The sequence below is a fragment of the Branchiostoma lanceolatum genome, chromosome 3 (assembly GCF_035083965.1).
Source record: "Branchiostoma lanceolatum isolate klBraLanc5 chromosome 3, klBraLanc5.hap2, whole genome shotgun sequence".
Classification (NCBI taxonomy): domain Eukaryota; kingdom Metazoa; phylum Chordata; class Leptocardii; order Amphioxiformes; family Branchiostomatidae; genus Branchiostoma; species Branchiostoma lanceolatum.
The window spans coordinates 21,786,950-21,805,471 of record NC_089724.1 but is presented as its reverse complement, the minus strand read 5'-3'; the positions used below and the strand labels follow the sequence as shown (position 1 = coordinate 21,805,471).

The window sequence follows — 18,522 nt, the reverse complement described above, 5'->3', positions numbered from 1 at the left end:
GGGCACATTAATTCGGGAGAGAAGATTCGTCTTGAATATCTTACCGCTAATCACATTTTATACAGCAGCTATTCGTTCTATCCTTGGCTTGAGGAGAGTGCTATGGATATAGACGTGTCCAAGTAAAAAAAATACACGAAAAAACGGCCGTACCGCACACATCAGGCCAGTTCGGGAACAACCCGTGTGTTGAGTCGGTAGAACTTCACTCAAAGTCGGCCCATCGTCATCATCGGGCAACGTGTAACGTTACATTATTCATGGGAAGTTAGCTGGATGCCGTAGCAATGGTAATACTACTATGTCCATGTGTTCCTTTTTGTGTTAGGAGCAAACTTTGAGGAAAATATCTTCCTCAGTCCACTATCACACGCAGCATTTAGACAAAAAAGTGTTCCTCACAAACCTTTGTCGTCTGCTTGACAACAGGATTCTGGTTAACAATATGGCGGCGGGAAAATACACGTGCCGTAGGTTGTAGCAACAGAGAGGAGTTTTGATGATTGATCACACTTAGAATATAGTTGCAGGTTAGCAAAAGAGATTGTAATAAGTTGTCTTATAAATAATTGTGTTTAGCAGGCAGGAGATGTGACATTTGTCTTATAAACCAGCGAACAACCGTGCTGGGTGATTCTCCCACGAAGCCCCCAGACTCTGTCAATAAGGGACGGAGAGTTTTTGACGTCGCCAACTTCTAATGCATGGTTATCGAAGCTTTTCAGCCAGTGTTCTGAATACGTTAGTCTATCTGCTTTGCATTGCAGGCGTTATAACTGATTTTGCATCTAGCACATATCCCTAAATACCCCGTTTTCGAAAAATCCCGACTTTAAGTACCCCACGAATTTAGGTTACCCAACGTTACCGTGAGTTCTCTCTCGAATGGAAATAGACCATTCGTACTTTCTATACGTGTCCACGTTGACCTTTCTATGTAGTCGTTGCATAATAGCTTCATTTCTAATCACAAATTCATCGATTTCGAGTGTGCATGATTCGGACGCTTTGAAGTGACATTCCAACAGCACCCTCCCCTACTCTAGTACCGGCTTCACGGGACTTCCGGGTTGGACATGTGTCTGATATAGTGGGAGGAGAGTACGGAGCGTTATATATACATACGTGTTGTGTATTTTTAAGCTGTCTGGTTATGTCGATGTTTGCATGATTTCTCGTCGGTTTTATTCATTATTGTTAACAGTATTTATAGGTGTAGGTGGTGTCTGAACATTTACTGTTAGGGCAGTCTGAGTAACTTCCTGATAGCACAGATATTATAAAGAGCACTCAGAACCTTATGATTTTTTTCTTCTTCCTTGCAGGTCTTGAAAGGAACCAACCAAAGATTGTGTCCACTTCCTTTCAACAACATCTTGCTATCTCTCAGGGAATAAGTTACCACCTAAACCAATAACTTTTCTGGAGATGTCTAACTCTAAGTTTTACTACCGCGTACCATTTCCTGCTAATGCGACATAAAAGCAAAAAAACTGCTGTTTGACCTGATGTTAAGTGGTCTACGGAGCATTGATTCAGGACAGAGATGGCAGAGCTTCCAGGCTATGTGGGGTACCCTTGGGTCGGAGACAACTCCTTGGAGTTCTATAGAGATCCTGTCAGCTTCATGGAGAAAAGAACACAGGACTATAGCAGCAGGATCTTCCAAGCCAGGTTCATCAACCGCCCCACCGTGTTTGTGGGATCAGCAGAAGCCGTCAAAAAACTCCTGAATGGTGAAGATAAGACTCTAATGTTTCACATCTCTAAATTGAAATAATAGTTAATGATTAACATTGTAGACACAGACAATACTAAAGTAGGTTGCAAGCAATTGTGTCAATTGTATAACTGTCAACCTGTGACCTTTCAGTTTGTTTCATGTAGTTGATATTTGATTTTTTTCATTTTCAGAGAAGACACAGCATTTTGAGATGGGATACAAGGCTCTTTGGCAGGGGCTTTATGGAGAAAATGTGCTGTTTTCAGATGGTTGGTCAAGTTCCATTTCACTACATAACATGGGTTTGTTTTGTTAACAGTCATAGTGCCTCAGGCTGCCTGAGTTTGCATTTTGATAGAAAACACACAGATTGTAATCTCTCCATGTTGGCCATTCCAGCTCTGTATAAAACGCTGACAGCAGGTGTTTAATTCTGCTCTGCTTTGAAATTCAATACGTAGACAAAACCATCTCCATGACTCAAAGCCAGAAAAAAGAAAACAATGAATGCTTAAAAGCTTTCCAGATGTCACGGATGAATAATCAAACAGACTTTTGTATTTCTAAAGACTCGATCAGGCTCTCTGAGTTTAAAGTCGAACTGTAGTACTGTACCCTGGGTCATGTCCAGGTTGATTGTACAAACATCCATTACTACAGCTAAGGTATTAAAATGTTCTCATAGTATAATCACAATGAGGATCTATGTTCCTGTGTTAGTTGTGATCCCAGTTAAAGTTCGCGACTCCCAGTTGGTATGACAAACACTGAACAAGGTGCACAAAGAGGTTCAGATGTGAAGTATGTAGCTGTAATGATGCACTCGTGCAGAACACTTGAATCGTAACTGATCCTGTTTTGTTCGGATCCTTCAGGAACTGAAGCCTCAGCTCTACGTGCTCTCCTGATTCCACTCTTTAACAAAGAGGCTGTCAACGGCTACCAGAGCACTGTGGAGAGGTCAGTACAGTCCCTCTCCATATATGGGGCAGTTATAAACCTACTCTATTGTTGTACAGGCCGACAGGGCTATCCGAGTAAAATAAAGGTTCTACTTAGTATATAATACTACTACTACTACTACTACTACTACTACTACTACTACTACTACTCACGCCTGTTCCACTGCACCCATTTAGTCATTCGATCGTAGAACGCCCGTTCCGCTAGAACGCCATGCGATACGAAGCAGAAACACTGTCACAAAAATCGTATATATGTTTTTAAAAAGGGACATGTTTTTTTTATAAGGGGGCAAATTAAATCCACATATGTTTTGAAAATAGGGCCGTTTTTTTAAAGGGGGCAAATTAAATCCACATATGTTTTGAAAATGGCACATGTTTTTAAAAAGGGGGCAAATTAAATCCACATATGTTTTGAAAATGGCACATGTTTTTAAAAAGGGGGCAAATTAAATCCACATATGTTTTGAAAATAGGACATGGTTTTTCTTATGGGTCATATCTTTTAAAACAATATGCATCTTAAAAATAACCAAAATGAGAATATGAGACGAAAAAAAAACATACACCATTTTCATTTTGTACCGTGTATAAGTTTATTCCCCAATCCAGGAAACCCACCGTTTTGCAAAGTGGTGCTTTCAAAATGGTCTATCGTTTCCGATTTACCCCCCATTTTGATAGTGGTGCTTTCCAGTTACGCCGATTTCAAAGTGGTCGATTTCAAAGTGGTCGATTTCAAAGTGGTCGATTTCAAAGTGGTCGATTTCAAAGTGGTCGATTTCAAACTCCAAACGGAAATGAAATGACGTAAGTCGGAAATGACGTAAGTCGACGCTCATCGCCAGAGAAGCCACCAAGTATCGGTGATCGCTGTTTACGTCCTTGTTTTCACCGTCTTGTACGCGTTTTCTGATCAGCTACGTGTCCCCAGGATATACCAGGTTTGTGTTGACTTTTTCACGTTGTAATAATTTTAGAGTTGCATGTTTAATCGGTACTTTATAGAATGTAAATCGTCATGCAGCCGTATCGTTTGGAAGATTACAAAACTACGCAAATTGCGTGCCGAGCTAGCTATCCAGGAACTCTTCACTTTACGTTCTAACAACTTGAGACGATCAATGATATGATATGTGGTTCAATTTTCGTTGATATGAATTGTTAAAATGTACAAACTTGCGATAGTTTTGCTCCGTAGTCAGTGAGGGGAATGGGGAGGGGGGCGAACGGCCGGCGCAACCATGTGCAAGTTCGGACACGATTTTTGTAGTCTGATACGAACCCAGGAAGCCACAAAAATAAATTTGTGTTTCTTATTCTGTTTGTTAAGAGACCTTAGCGAGTATAAATTTGTATGATCGTGCATTAGTTTGAAAGGAATATCTATCCAGATTCCAGACGAAGATTAAAATTACTTGTCCTTGCTGGCTGGCATGTTTTTCTCAGGTTTGTAAAAATATGCATAGCGTGTAAATTTACCACGTATTATTCATAGTTTTTTAGACATTTTGAATAACTTACCTTGTTGCCACTGGGAATTGTTGTTATGTCCATTTGAACGCATTTTCATTGTTTCTTACTAATAGTATGCTCCAGAGGATCGGCACTGTAGGGATTTTCCCAGCCCTTGCTGCATATACACAGCACCTATGAGTGCTATGACCATACAATGTAGCTGTTGATGCATCATGCTGTCTACACAAGGATGAATGTCATGCATATGCACATGCATGTGTCAAAGTCTTTCAACCAACGGTTGAACCAAGGATATGTATATAAATTATAATGTATTTGAAACAACACACATTGACAGTTTAGTGCTTTCTGAAGCAATGAAAACATGTTGATTTTCATCCCTGCTGGATACAAGTATCTGTAAGCACATCGAAGTATGTGTTCTTATTTAATATGCGTACCTGATATACCTGGTGCTTTATAATATTGTAGATAATTAAGTTTGATGTGAACAAAATTTTTGTATTTGCAAATGATTGTAGAATATTTTGTAAGTGTTGGATTCCTCAGGGTAAATGAATTGAATGAATAGCTAGTACATGTAAATGAAAATTGATCCATTTCATGTAATGTTTCACAACACTCAGTCTCTTTATAAGAAGCTATGATTCTTCAATCTAGTTGTATCTATGCAGATGATGTCATTGTTTAGAAAATATGAGCATGATGGTGTAGCCTAGAATGTCCTTTGTTGCCTGTATCATACTTATTCCGACCAGTGATGTTGAATGAATCATGAGTAAATGATAAAGGTGTGATCTCTGTGTGTGTTCTCTGAACTTGATCTAATTATGTACTAATACATGTAGTGGGATGTTGTGTAGAGGTTCTCATGTATTTTTACTGTACGGACAAGCATGGTCTGTATGTCCTAATTGACGGAAAAAAAAATCACATGCAGATTGTACATTTTGTAGATTGTTCAATATTCATCCTTTGTCAGATGGCAAGGGTTTCTCCTCACGTTCCTTTCTTACCTATTCTTATTATAATTATTCTTATTCAAAATTTCACCACTTTGTGTTTCAATATACATGTACGCTTTGGTCACTTTCAGTTTGTGACAGACTGTACATGTAGATCCATCATTGTAGTATATGAATAGACCTTGGAGTGTATTTTCCATTCCCATTGAAGATGAAGATTGTGCTTTGTGAAGAATGCTGCTGTACCTTCAATGTACTGTGCAATGCAATGTACTAGTAGAGTAAAAGTTATCATCAATATGTAAGAAGAACTTGGGGGATTTCCCATGTGTCTCATATCAGTCGGACTGAGGCATGAAGTTGCAGGAAATGGATTTTTAATAATAATTACACTATAATAGTTAACATATTCTACGCAAAAGGCTACAACACTAATAGTATTTTTCTTGTGCAATAAAAACCTTACTTATATAAGAAAACCATGGTTTCTTACATGCCTAAAGTTGAATCTTAGACAAGGCAATGATGTGAGGCTAAAATTGAAGGAAACATATTTGTGTTATCTTGTCAAAATACAGTAGTCAACACATCCTAGAAAGAACTACTGAAGTCAAACGCAGGGGTTGGAGGGGGAAGTTCCGAACACCAAATGTATGGTACATACCTTTATACTTATACTAGTTACAGTGTTCACTATCATGTATACACCTACTGAAATTGCATTGAAAAATTTGAATGTCTTCAGTTACACAAAAACAGTTAACATGTCCATGGAAGGTTGAAGCTGCTCCACAGACTTGTAGAATTTCGCTCCGAGTCAACAGTTCTTAGTGGCATCTGACTCCAGTCCTTGACTCGCAGATATGGCCCAGCCACTTTATTGCTGGCGTCCATAAAACTAGCAAAGAACAAAAAAAATATACACATATATTGACGAGCAACAGTGAAAGCTGATGAATAAATAAAATGTAACTAAATCGAAATGTTTTCATGTGCAAACTGGGATCAAATTATGTAGCATGTGTTCATGTTTGCCACGTTCATTACACAATTCTTTTCTCTCAAGAAATAGCCATACTGTTATCCTTAGATCATACACACAAATATTATAACATAATACATCACAGCAACAAGGCATACACATACGAGGCTCAACCTTTCTACCATTCTTCTTTGTATATGTTTGAAGTTTCCCGTAAGAATGGCCAACTATCCTGGAAAGCAACACCGTTTCACCAGAAGGTCTAGATGTGTCCATTATGTAAGCACATGCACACAGATAAAACATTATTACTAGTAACAAATGGTGGTGTATACGCGTGGTGAACATGTATTCGTACGAGTTCATGCCCCCCTCCCCCATCTGGCGTCATTACAAAACACGCATTTCCAGTCGAATTTAATCATATTTATGAAACAAACAAGACTTTATATAGTCTGAATTTCGTCACAGTCGAGCCCAAGCATCCCTTGTAATCACCGAATCGATCAATGATTAAGGAAAGTCCGAAACAATTTGCGTAGTTTTGTAATCTTCCAAACGATACGGCTGCATGACGATTTACATTCTATAAAGTACCGATTAAACATGCAACTCTAAAATTATTACAACGTGAAAAAGTCAACACAAACCTGGTATATCCTGGGGACACGTAGCTGATCAGAAAACGCGTACAAGACGGTGAAAACAAGGACGTAAACAGCGATCACCGATACTTGGTGGCTTCTCTGGCGATGAGCGTCGACTTACGTCATTTCCGACTTACGTCATTTCATTTCCGTTTGGAGTTTGAAATCGACCACTTTGAAATCGACCACTTTGAAATCGACCACTTTGAAATCGACCACTTTGAAATCGGCGTAACTGGAAAGCACCACTATCAAAATGGGGGGTAAATCGGAAACGATAGACCATTTTGAAAGCACCACTTTGCAAACCGGTGGGTTTCCTGGATTGGGGAATAAACTTATACACGGTACAAAATGAAAATGGTGTATGTTTTTTTTCGTCTCATATTCTCATTTTGGTTATTTTTAAGATGCATATTGTTTTAAAAGATATGACCCATATAAGAAAAACCATGTCCTATTTTCAAAACATATGTGGATTTAATTTGCCCCCTTTTTAAAAACATGTGCCATTTTCAAAACATATGTGGATTTAATTTGCCCCCTTTTTAAAAACATGTGCCATTTTCAAAACATATGTGGATTTAATTTGCCCCCTTTAAAAAAACGGCCCTATTTTCAAAACATATGTGGATTTAATTTGCCCCCTTATAAAAAAAACATGTCCCTTTTTAAAAACATATATACGATTTTTGTGACAGTGTTTCTGCTTCGTAATGCGACCCCTTGCGGTTGGAAATACTACTGCACCAAGCAGCTATTTCGCAATCATCGCACCCTACCTTTGACCCCGTCCTTGCGTGGCAAGGAGAAGTGCTGGTGTGCTCAAGTTTCATAGGCATGATGGCGGCGGTTGTAGAAAACGTTCGCTGTCGAAAATTGTGGAAAAAACGGCTACGTTTTCATCAGAATCGCGTCATTTTTAGTTGGAGAGTCGACTACCGTGTTCTTGCAGAACTGGCCGATTCAGGTAAGAATATCTTGCTCGTTTGAGGGCTTTTGGGAGTTTATTGTTGATCTAGATGGAATATAACATGTAGCCCATGTGCTTTTTACTGTGTCAGTAGTGGTGATTTTTTGTGCAAGGATTTTTTCTTCGCTCAGTAGTAATTTTACGAGATAGTGTTTCTATCACAGCGATGACGTCATCACTTAGAAACAGATTCCTGTTGTCTTTATTTTGTGTCGCTCATTTTGGTAACAAAAACGATGCATATTGTGAGAGAAAACACATAATGACAGCTTGTTTCTTACACAAAGATTAGTTATGTTGATTATTATCAAAACAGTTATCAAAATATCATTTTCAGCTAGAACTGATGTGAGTTAGTGTAAGTGTGGTTGGAGGGGGTTGGATTTATAAGACACTTTTTATGCATATTCACTTTTACATTTCTGAATACATTTGAAACTGTACATGCAAATTTATGATCCAACTAAATTTCATACAGCTACTCTTATCTTTTAACATTAAGTTTCAATAGTGATAGTGTGGTTAAGAAATATTTGCAAACATTGTAAGAGTCAAAGGTGGACATGTTGTCAACTAAGGTGAGAAGTACTGTTGACAAGGATTATCCTTCAGAATTCCAAACTGTCAACAGTATGTCATCAGACAGAATGATGTAACATGCTAGTCCTACCATTCAGATATATATTTTCCTTGTGTTCTCCATGTTCAAGGCCGGATGATTGCTGGGACAAGAAGTACCAGGAATGAGAAGAAGGTGACATGACAGGGAAGGCCTTCTTATTCTTCCTTAATCAAGGTATCCTCAAAGTATGTGTATAAGTTATGAATTCTTTTCTAACAACATAGTAGAGATAAATATATTCCTATTTGAGATGTTTTGGTAAGTTGCTGCATGTATCATTGTCAGTGTGAATGATGGAATTCACAAGTAAGGCCCACTTGTATAGTACAAAACATTAATACACTTTGATGACCACAGTGTATATTCCTCAGTAAAGATGTTTTGCCCTCACTGTGATTGTGTAAATGTTTTATAAACTTCCTGACTTTGAATACAAATTTTATACTATGTAATCTGCAAGAATTTAACAAATTTTACACCTTTATGGCCTGCATGGAGCATTTGCTCTTCCCATTTGTCAAAATTTTGCTTTATTTTCATAATATGATTTATACTCTTACTATACAAGGTCATGACAAAGGAAAGTGGCCAGCCACAAAACGCTGAAACAGAGGTTCACTGAACTGAAAAAGGAATAAATAGTGATCAAGGTGAGCATATTTATATCTCAAAGCTACCAATATGTCATCTAATCATGGTGTATGTTGGGCAAGAGTTCATAACTTTCAATTAAACAAATATACAAATGCAAATTTGCCTCCAAGTTGATCCTTGTAATGCTGCCACTTCAGTACAGAGGGCTTTGTTGGCTTCTGTCAAGTTCTCACAGTCATCCTAATTTAAAAACAGCTTTGAATGTGCAGGGCAATGTGGTAGTGGTATTGGTATTTACTGGGCATCACTGATTCAGAACTTGATGGCCCAAACTGTATTTGCTGGAATCTTCCCTTGGTGCCATGTAAAATGAAGGAGTTCTGCATGATGTAGATTTCATGCTAGCTCTCATGCTACCTTGAGCAACATGGTTAGTTTTTCTAAGAGTTGAATTTATTTTACTCTCCTTTCTGACTATCATGGTAAAATGTTATTGTGATATTTTATAGCATAATTATTCTAGTTCTGGTTTGTTACTCAGCAACACTCCTAATCTGGAACAACCCATGCATTTTTGACACATGCCATGCAAATTTCTGTGCATATCCTTTTACATTTGCAGTATTGTAGTTAGTGCCTTATGTTGATGTAGACTCTGATATATTGCATGAGGTTATCATAGACTCTATGTTGCTGATTTTGTCCTTGCCTTTGACTATTCCTTATAATAATTGTCTGTAGCCTGAAACAATGTGTTAAGTAGTCTTAAGTAGTTGTATGGAATAAGCTATATTATATTTCCAGATGCTTTTATTCAGGTATTTAGAATTGTGTATAACTTTCTCCATTTCCTTGATTGGCTACAGGTTATACTGATGCCTGTGATGACTGCAAAAAGATGTTCTATCAGAATGCTACTGGTTTCCAACTCCACCTCCCTCAGTGTTCATGCCAGGTCCTGTGTGGTGTGATGGATTGGACTTCTCTCTCCAGATGAACTTGTCCATCATCACCACTGCATGCACGCCACAGTGCTGCAGTTCAGTTATCCTTAGTACATGGACTTGTCTCTGTGCCTGGTTTACATGCATCTTTATAGAAGATTATTGGTGGCTATTCCACCTAGTAATTCCTCCTAGAATCATGGAAAGTCTGATATCAGATTAAAAAGGCATTTGCTTCTGTGTTGTAACTTCCTATAACTTAATCAAGCTTGCTACTTTGTATCAATTAGTTCAACGGATTTGATTCATGTAGAGACTTGTTTTGAATAAAGGATGCAATGTGTAATTTGTTGCTTGTGATTTGACTTCATATAAAGTTGTAGCCATTGGCCCAAAAACAGACAGCCTAGCATTTGAATTCTAAAAGTGGAAGATAATTTCGGAGGTAAATATTAAACATTGCTCAAGAAACACTAACTTATAAATTACAATATTAGTATGACTTACTTGGCCTCCTAGCCTGCATTTGATGATGTTGTTAGATTGGAAGACTTGACTGAGTTTTGAGTTCGATCAAAGGGTTAAGTATTTCGTATTGCCGTGGCCTTGAATGGCCAGGCTGATGATGTATTTTTCTGTTGCTGTTACTGCATTTTGCAGATTGTCTAAAATAAATGTCAGTACAATGCTAGTGATTTTATTGTAGTCTGAGTCATGGTAATGGGAGGGGGGCACTATGTTAACGTAACATTTCTGTGGAAAGCGGGAGGAGAAACTTCTGCTCAACTATTGCAAAACTATTGTTTTACTCCTAGCAAGTTAGAGGCTAATATATTGAAGCTACAAAATGTGAGGAAAAAGTAATAACGTCACTAGTAGATCGCCGAGGAGATCACTTCCGGGTTCGATACCCTCGCTCGTTACGTATGTTCTGGGCTACGGCACGACCCTAAAAACACGAACCGATCACGGGTGAAAAAAATCCTTGCATTTTAGGAACTCTACTGAAATATGTAAAGGAAGACTTCAGCTACAGAAAACACTGAAAATTATCCGGCAAGAAACTCTCAAAGGATAGCTGTACTCAAAACTCCCGCCCGCGCCGATTTTCTAACCTAACGAACAAGAGCAAAACTGCAAGTAAGCGATCTCGGTATAAAATGGGCTTTTATCAAAGATTCACGCCATAACATACCATGTCTTGTCAAAAATTAAAGATATATAATCTTGGTTAATGGTTGAGAGCAGTTTATTTTGCAGTGGCATGATTTATTGTGTTGATTTGACGCGAAAACTGGTGGTATCTACATGGTTGTCCGCCGCCGCCATGATGCCTCTTCACGCACTGTCTCAAGGGCCGCGCGGGTCGAACGCGCGGTCCGAACATTCCGTTCGAAACTAAGTGATCGAATTTAAGGCTTGTGGAACAGGCGTGTACTACTACTCTTGTCATCAGTCTGTATCTAAATCACCCACCTCATTTTTCTTACTAGATAAAAATATGTCAACTTGATTTTACAGATGATGAGTTGCTCGGGATTGGTGTTTTGGATTGGCAATAATAAAAAAAATAAAAAAACTCCATTTGAAAGATTAGAAACAACATTATGAAGACAGGATTTTTAATGCTCATGATCAGGTCAATGGAAAAAGCCCAAGATTTTCAAGTAGCCATAGGAAACTTCTACATGTACTTGCAAAATGTCAAGTCTTGTGAAGGGTCATGTATTTTTAAAGCTGCCTTCTTATCTATTTTTGTAAAACCTTAATGATGCTAGAATTTAAAGCCTTAAAGGATATTACAAAATAGTTGTCTTGAAACTCTTTTTCCTTACAGAATATGTGACAGAACATTACAGACCATACCTACAGGGTGAGTACACAGCTACCCTTGAACATGTCGGCAATCAAGATTGCCTATGCGTAAATTAATGTACATACATGTACAATGTATAGATGTATATATACGATTATATATATATATAAAACACAGGACAAACATCCTAGAAATAGTACAATGTCCCATTTCAGGGCTTGAAAAACTGTGTGCATGTGCACCTGTGTGCACCCAAAATTGGAGCTGTGCACCTAATTTTTGACTGGATGCACCTATGCACCTAGATATTTTTGTAGGCTATAGGGTAAATGTACTAATTGTACACTAGTATACAGAATATTCTTGAAATGTAAGTACAGTCAAACCTGTATTAGCGGTCACCTTTGCATAGCGGCCACCTGCCCATAGTGGTCACTTTTTGTCGGTCCCTTGGATTTTTCCCATTGACATAAGCATTAAGAATTAGGCTATAGCGGCCACCTGTCCAACGCGGTCGCGGCCAGACGATTTTCAGTCCCGCGAGTACAGTAACACTGTCGGTAACGGTCACGGCGCGCCGGTAGAAGCCGCATCGCCACCGCACGCCGGGTTCAAAATCTTCATTTTTTCACGCAGTTATCAAATTTATGTGGACTCAACAGGATAGGATGATAATAAAGAAATCCAGAATGAAGTCAGTATAATTTTCTTCACATGGCTTGCGTTTGTACATCGTAGCAAAATTGACAATTTCTGTGCATTTCGAGTCGACAAATATTACGGCAGCTTTTTGGAAAATATAACTCGCACATGTAGCTGATGCGGTAAGTTCGGGAAATGTTTGAATGCCGGCCCAATATCCGTTTTCCCCGGTGCTCAAAGTCAAAACGTGTTTCGCGCAATTTTCAAAATAGTCAGCAGCAAAAAAGGTCAACGGAAGACACCACTGTTTCGGAGGTATAATGCACTAAATTTATTTTGCTGCAAAGTATCACTGAGGATAATTACTTTACCAAAAGCTTCAAAAGAAATATGAATAACATTAATATGATGTCAAATTTGGGCTATTGCAATTTTCTGAAAAGAAAAAAAACATCAAAAGAGCGACCTTCTTCTGAGTTCTCTATTAGCATAATGGTAGAAGCTGATAATGACATGCGGGAAGCGAAACAACAACAGACTAAGGAAAACTATCGCCACGATTTTATGTTTCAAAACGGTCGAAAACGAACAGTAAGTGGCAACTGAGCAACATGTATTTTGTTCTTAACTAACTAGGTGGCATTTTGCTGCGAAGGACTTTGTTTCATATGATTAAAACTCGTTGGTGACGCGTGTGCCTGCAGCGAAGCAGTCGCGAAGGATCAAGAGTAGAGTATTGGCGATGCTGGTCTGTACAGACATGAAGCCCGAGCAAGCCATGGATTTTGGAGTTGGCAGATACAATAATTCTTTTTTCAAGCCCATAATAGAAGTAAAAGAACAACAATCGACGTTCTAAAATGTGACTTACCTATGCAATGTTTACATGTGTACTGTACGGTGAAAAAATGTATCTCAGTGGGTACTGAAAATATGTGTCACTCCTGGTCAATTAATCGACACTTTCTCCATAGCGGCCACCTGTCCTTAGCGGCCAGTTTTGGCCAGTCCCTTGAGTGACCGCTATAGACAGGTTTGACTGTATATAATCATTTGTTACATACTTTATTTGATGTATTACTTGTTTTGAGGTTAGCTACAGATTGAAGTTCTTAAAAGATGAATTAATTCATTTTGTTGACATTTAGCTTAATTTTGTGTGGTGCACCCAAAATTCTTTCCGTGTACCTTATTTTCCAAAAATGAGTTTCGAGCCCTCCACTGTAACCACTACCAAAATTAGGCATATTGGGGTAAGATCCTCAACCCCTTGTTCTTCAGAATCTGAATTGCTTTCTACTTTGCTTACTATTGTACTAATAAACAATTAGCCAACTCTACAAAATGTAGACTGAACCATACAAACTGCCCACATACCACTCAACTATGTGACCCTGTCTGCCCTACAGGAAGCCTGTGAAGGTGTATGAACTCCTGAAGCAGATGTCCACAGAGATATCCATGGGTTTGTTCTTGGACATTGAGAGAGAGACAGACAACAGCCTTGGTCCGCATGTCTCACAACTAATGACTCAACACTGGCATGGTAGGGGCGGATTGTCATCTATTTTTTTCAGTAGAGGCCTTTGCCTAAGGATTAATTGGAATCAATCGGATTTTGAAAAAAATATCTAGATTGAGTCATAAATTTTCTAGAGGGTTCTCAGTTATAGTGCAGTTTACCCTGCATATTCACATTGTCTGATCTTTGCCCTGTCCACCTGTTTGACCTTCAGGTATCATCTCCATGCCTGCCAATCTGAAGCTGCCTACATGGGGCGGTAACTGGGAGTCAGGGTACAGTAAAGCACTGGAGGCCAAGGTGGGTCAACACCTTGTTGTTTTTTCTCATGGTTTTACTTGAATGATATGGACCTATGTTTTTGCAAATTATAACATTTTAAAAGACTGAAAAGATTTGTTAGATGCCAATCCATTAAACATCTGTCTTTTGCCTAGGATGAGCTTCTGAAGATCATTGGAGACCGGATAGGAAAGAACAAGCACAAGTATTACAGATTATCTTTTTTTTCACTTGCATAATAAGTTGCATTGTAAATCTATAGGGATGTCTGTAATTTGAAAAAAAACATCAAGCTAGTTTGCTCCTACTAGTCCATTATACCATTATACCTGACGACAGATTGGAAGTTCTAACCTATCTATTCTCTCACAGTAATGTCTTAGGGCTAATGAAGACAGCTGGGTTCCGTTCAGAGGATGAAATCTACCGGCACCTGCTGCTGTTTGTGTCAGCCCTGGTGCCCAAGGCCTTCTCCTCCCTCTTCACCTCCTTCACCCTACAGTTAGCAGGGCCCAGTAAGGTGAGTTGTTGTAGTCCACAGTGCTCTGCTGCTGCAGTGGTCTGGTGAGGTGTCCTTAGTCCAAATCCTAGACACAACAGACATGAGTCCAGGGCTTTTTCTCCACCCTTTCATGGAGAAATACTTTTTGCTCAACCAATGTGGAACATAAACTATCATCCCATAGTTAATAAAAGGAGGGTTTTTTTGGTATTTGTACAGCTTGACACGTAGTTGAATTTTGTAGGCATCCATGAGACAGAAGGCTCTGGAAGATGAGACCTTCCTGGAGCACATTCTCCTGGAGGTCCAGCGACTCTGGCCACCCTTCATCGGGGGGAGGAGACTCGTCAGACAGGTGGGTGGTGGTGGAGGGTGGCAATTAACGATACTTCTTCTTGTTTGCCATAGATCTTTCACGAAATGTAGAAAGAAAATTGTTTCTGACCATATATCAACAAACTTAGGCTAAGTAACCAATTAATACATAACTATCTTGATGGGGGTAAACTTTGGAGCATTTGATCATCTTTTACGTAGAATGATAGGGCCAAACCAACACTGGGTTTTGTATGGTTTTCAGGAGTTTACCCTTGCTGGGTACAGTATACCCCAGGGGCATGGCCTGATGTATGTGACTCACACAGCTCACAGGGACCCCCAGATCTTCCCTGAACCAAACAGCTTCAAACCAGAGAGATGGAGCACCTGGTAGATGCCTTTTGTTTGTTTGACTAGTCATAGTTTTGTTGTACTATTTGTTGTTACAGTAGACAACTTAAGATCACAGAACAGTATTGGCATCAGTCTCTTTTTCATCACAGAGATGTGTCTGTCTGTTGTGTGTCCTATCAAAGTATCAAAGATAACTATACTGCAGAAAATAAGGATAGAATAGAAAACTCCTGCCAACTTTGTAACATTCAAATCAAAGGCAAGGCTACTATATTCGGTGCAGCATATTGATCACATTCAAACTTATCAGCATCAGTACAATTCAACATCTACAGACAGTCGTAAACATGCAAATTTCCTGTCCGCAGTAATGCAGGGCATGAGGGATACCTGTGTGCCTTTGGGGGAGGACCCAGGAAATGTGTTGGCACACAGCTTGTTCAACTTGTACTGAAGGTAGGAAAGATTTTGACCATTTCATTCCTCTTTTCAGATGCTTTCCATCCTAAAAAAAATTGATATAGAAGATCCTTGGGGCACATTGGGTGGTCCATCAATCAGCTCTCTCCATCCTTCTCTGTTCTCCATCATTCTTGATGTCATCTCCTTCTCTGATCTGCCTACTTCTCTCTCTGCCACCTGTCCCACCCCTTGGCATTAGTATGGAGGATGCTGAAACATGACCATACCACTCATTTTCTTCTTGGAAGCAAGAAACTTGTTTTGCTGGATACACAAATGTGAGGGTAAAATTTTGTCATTAAGTACCCATAATGATAGTTTGATCTTTGGTTTTGTTTTGTTACATCATGGAAACTTAATGAAAAACATATTTCGGTTTACAAAATGTACACCTTTGATCAAAGAATGTTTTCTCTCTTGCACCAGCATGTCACTAAGTACCTGCTGCATAACTTCCACTGGGAGGTGACCCAAGCAGAGATCCCGCCGTACAAGTGGCTGCCAGTGTCCCGCCCCACGGTGGAGGACCAGGTCATCTTCACCCCCAGGGACTCGCCTGAGCAGGAGGTGGAGATGGGGGTGGAGGTTGCTGAAACATCATTGTGAGGAGACATAGGGGCAGTTCACAACACTATCACTAGAGGGAGCCAATGCAAAGTGGCTGTCCATGTCCTCAGCAGTATTACCTGCTGAAGCCTGTTATTATGGTACATCTGCTCCATACCGGACAACAGGCCCTGAGTGACACAAAATGGCTATCACAATACAGGTGGCTGGTGGTGGTGCTCACCAAAAGAATAGCAAAGGAAATTATAGCAAAGTTAGGTACAATTTATGTACAGCAAAGCAGATATTTGTTGTAATGAAAATACTGAAAGTCTAACAACTGCGAAAAATGGGCCCTGGAATAAAATGACATTAAGCCATTCTTGCCCATACACATATCTTAAGGAGAATCTGTTTTGTTTTGTTTTGTTTTGTTATTTATACATTCAACATCTATCAACACCCAGCATGTTTGGCCAGTAGTCAACTGATAAGATCTTAAACTAAGATTCTGTAAAGATCTACATCATTTTCAAAATGATGGTAATATGATGTCTCATCAATGAAGGTCATTCAATCTATGTGTATTTTATGCAAAATTGAATGTAAATGTTACTTGCAAAATCCACCTGTTATGTTATAAAATGAATTTATATGTTTTTTACTCTAACTTCAAAGGGGTGGTCCTGTTAATAATTAGATAGATAAACTTGGCAGCATGATGAGGTGTGATTAGTTTACCCTGATTCTGAAGAAGAGGGTTGTGCAGAAGAACTGCAGAAGAACCTTTTTCTGCAAAGACCTACCAACCTAAACTAGTCATGTAAGAAGGTGGGCAGTTCTGGTTCAAGCTGCCAATCAAAATGCAACTATGCAGAAAGATTGTCCTAATTGTGCATCATTATCATCACCATCATAATCACTTGATCAATTTGATATGCACAATTAGGGCAAAGACAATAAACGGTGAACCATGGCTAAGAGCAACAATTAATGATATTGAACATTGACAGCTAAACTCCATAGAAAGTTTACTGGGACATATCTTCAATATACTTTCTAGTACTCAGGTATTGGTGTCTGGATGCTACACTATATATTTATTTGATACTTGTACCTATTTATTCTTCTGGATCTATGAAACTTTGTCATTATGCAGCAGCCATAAAATGTCAATATCTAACCTGATGATACCTACCATCTTTGGGCCACAGGTGCCTTTTTTTTTTTATCTGTCAAGTATAGCAAATTGAGAGCAAATTTTGGCATGTTCCCATATTGGTTTGAACAAGTACTGCTGTTGTAAAAGGAGCTGACTTGTTACCTTTCTAAGAACTTGTCTACATCAGTGACTATCTCAAGGGACACAGGGATTGAGTTGGAGGACTTGGGAGCAGCCATGTCAGACAGACTGATGTGGGCCTCGGTTGTACAAGGGCTCGCCCCGTCCTCTGCTGCAGAGGTCGACGGATGATGATGATGATGATGAATGTAAGCTATAAAATAGCCATTCTGAATATTAAGTGTATTGGGTGACAGGCTGAATGCAAGTTCTAAATGGAAATTAACTCAGTCTTGCTGAGGGATGACTGCTGTGCAAAAGATGTCTGTTAGCTGAGCAATGAATCCACTCTACTCTTTAAGCCATTTGTGTGTTTTTCATAGATGTGTAATAAATGTGTATTCCTTTTCTCATAGACTGACTCATTTTGTGTTACTTTATTACCAGTGTTGATGTACATATACAGTCGTGACTTCCTGTGAATTGGTAGATAATGATAAACTAAATTCTCTGATCCAGTGCTAAGAACCCTGTGTGCTTATTCTGTCAATCATGTTGTCGATGTAAGACCATATCTATGTCATAGCTTGGCTCATTTCAAGTAGTCAAGCAAAAAAAACGTGCCTCCAGTTTTCTGTGTCAAGATTCCCACTGGATCAATTTGTACTTTGCACATAACCATTGTGCATCACTGATTTTGCCTTGTGTATGGAGTAATCAGCATCAGTTTTGCTAATTGGGGCATGAATGCCCCATGGGGACTGCGAAAAGCGGTTGCTGGTTGGGTAAGACGGTCTTACTCTTAACCAACCAGCGGACACTTTTTGCAGTCTACTAAGACGTTTGATAAGAAGAGGATATTAACTTTGAAAAACTGGATGGGACATAGCCTGACTAAATAG

The 18,522-nt window shown here is 39.1% G+C and overlaps 1 protein-coding gene and 3 long non-coding RNA genes across 5 annotated transcripts; 3 read left to right on the top strand and 1 right to left on the bottom strand.

The window, feature by feature from the left end:
- The first annotated feature begins 871 nt into the window (after nucleotides 1-871).
- On the top strand, nucleotides 872-18,021 carry LOC136431034 (cytochrome P450 26B1-like). The gene is made up of 12 exons (XM_066422227.1): nucleotides 872-1,736; nucleotides 1,915-1,992; nucleotides 2,599-2,683; nucleotides 11,732-11,767; nucleotides 13,762-13,898; nucleotides 14,089-14,174; nucleotides 14,312-14,361; nucleotides 14,529-14,676; nucleotides 14,903-15,013; nucleotides 15,239-15,366; nucleotides 15,699-15,786; nucleotides 16,219-18,021. Exons 1-12 carry the CDS (start codon nucleotides 1,547-1,549, stop codon nucleotides 16,396-16,398), a joined length of 1,317 nt encoding a protein of 438 aa, XP_066278324.1. The 5' UTR covers nucleotides 872-1,546; the 3' UTR covers nucleotides 16,399-18,021.
- LOC136431035 (uncharacterized) lies at nucleotides 2,911-5,611 on the top strand. The gene is made up of 2 exons (XR_010754965.1): nucleotides 2,911-3,632; nucleotides 4,278-5,611. It is a non-coding gene; the product is annotated as an uncharacterized lncRNA (long non-coding RNA).
- LOC136431036 (uncharacterized) lies at nucleotides 5,493-7,473 on the bottom strand. Its single transcript, XR_010754966.1, has 2 exons — nucleotides 6,765-7,473; nucleotides 5,493-6,030 (listed from the first exon to the last, which is right to left on the bottom strand). It is a non-coding gene; the product is annotated as an uncharacterized lncRNA (long non-coding RNA).
- Nucleotides 7,531-10,240, top strand: LOC136431037 (uncharacterized). 2 transcript variants are annotated; one of them, XR_010754968.1, is made up of 4 exons: nucleotides 7,531-7,731; nucleotides 8,445-8,530; nucleotides 8,925-9,006; nucleotides 9,817-10,240. It is a non-coding gene; the product is annotated as an uncharacterized lncRNA (long non-coding RNA). The 2 variants fall into 2 exon arrangements; XR_010754967.1 differs by having other exon boundaries at nucleotides 7,532-7,731; nucleotides 8,445-8,541.
- Nucleotides 18,022-18,522: the final 501 nt, after the last annotated feature.

What these genes read in the sequence shown, in the direction of transcription:
- LOC136431034 (XM_066422227.1), top strand. Translation starts at nt 1,547, where the DNA reads ATGGCAGAGCTTCCAGGCTATGTGGGGTACCCTTGGGTCGGAGACAAC. An exon ending in AAATGTGCTGTTTTCAGATG is followed by an intron (nt 1,993 to 2,598) that starts GTTGGTCAAGTT and finishes CGGATCCTTCAG; the next exon opens with GAACTGAAGCCTCAGCTCTA. An exon ending in ATAGGAAAGAACAAGCACAA is followed by an intron (nt 14,362 to 14,528) that starts GTATTACAGATT and finishes ATTCTCTCACAG; the next exon opens with TAATGTCTTAGGGCTAATGA.